The 821-nt window shown below is 66.0% G+C and overlaps 1 protein-coding gene across 1 annotated transcript in view; it reads left to right on the top strand.

Annotated features, from left to right (window-relative positions):
- Positions 1–821, top strand: part of LOC104497852 (dedicator of cytokinesis protein 2-like) — a gene marked incomplete at its 5' end in the record, with an annotated part of 12,658 nt that overhangs the window by 5,978 nt on the left and 5,859 nt on the right. Inside the window, 1 exon segment of the mRNA XM_010141150.1 lies at positions 379–535. Coding sequence (XP_010139452.1) covers positions 379–535 — 157 coding nt within the window.

The following is an 821-nucleotide window of genomic DNA, read 5'->3' as shown; positions in this document are numbered from 1 at the left end:
CCACTTCTGCCCCAGCCAGCCTGCCCCTGCCTGCCCCCAGCAACACCTCTGCCCCAGGAATGACCCCCGACCGTGCCCCTGACAATGCCCCTGCCCTGCCCCAGGGGATGCTCCTGCCCCGTGGTGCCCATCTCAGATTCACGTGGCAGGTGGCTGGAGCTGTGGTGTGTCTCCCCCATCCCTGCTGTGCCTGGTGGGGGGCAGCATGGGGCTCGCTTCTCGCTTTCGTTGCAGCCCAGGTGTTGCTTTTTGTCCCTTGCTGGGGAGGACTGACCCCCTCCTCAACTCCGTGCGCTGTGGGTTGCTGAGCTGAGGCAGTGGTGGGAGCGTTGCGGAGCTGAGTGTGCAGTGAGAGCCGTGACCTCTGCTCGTCCCCAGCCTGCTCAGCTGCTGCCGGGGACACCCAGAGCTGGCCAAGCTCGGGGAGAACTTCGTCGCACTGGTGACCGGGCTCCTGGAGAGGCTCCTCGACTACCGGGCTGTGATGAATGACGAGAACAAAACCTACAGCATGAGCTGCACCGTCAACCTCCTGGTGGGCACCTGCCCCACGCGCCAGCTCCCCCAGGGCTGAGCCCCAGGTCCCGCACAGTCCCAGCTCTGGCACAGCAGAGGTGGGGTGTGCATGGTGCCAGACCTGGTGCCCACCTGGAGGTGCTTGCTGGGAGCCACCGCGCAGCTGCCCGCTGCCCAGCGCAGCCCAGTCCCCGCGTAGGGACGGTCCCGGCAGCACCATGACCCAGAGCAAGATGTGGGAGAGTGGGGAGTTGCGACTTCTCCTCCTGAGATCGCTCAAAACAGCCTCGTCTCCTCTTCCCCAG

The sequence above is a fragment of the Buceros rhinoceros genome, unplaced genomic scaffold (genome assembly GCF_000710305.1).
Source record: "Buceros rhinoceros silvestris isolate BGI_N320 unplaced genomic scaffold, ASM71030v1 scaffold20488, whole genome shotgun sequence".
Lineage (NCBI taxonomy): Eukaryota > Metazoa > Chordata > Aves > Bucerotiformes > Bucerotidae > Buceros > Buceros rhinoceros.
The sequence above is the reverse complement of the archived record's forward strand: the minus strand, read 5'-3'. Positions and strand labels throughout refer to the sequence as shown.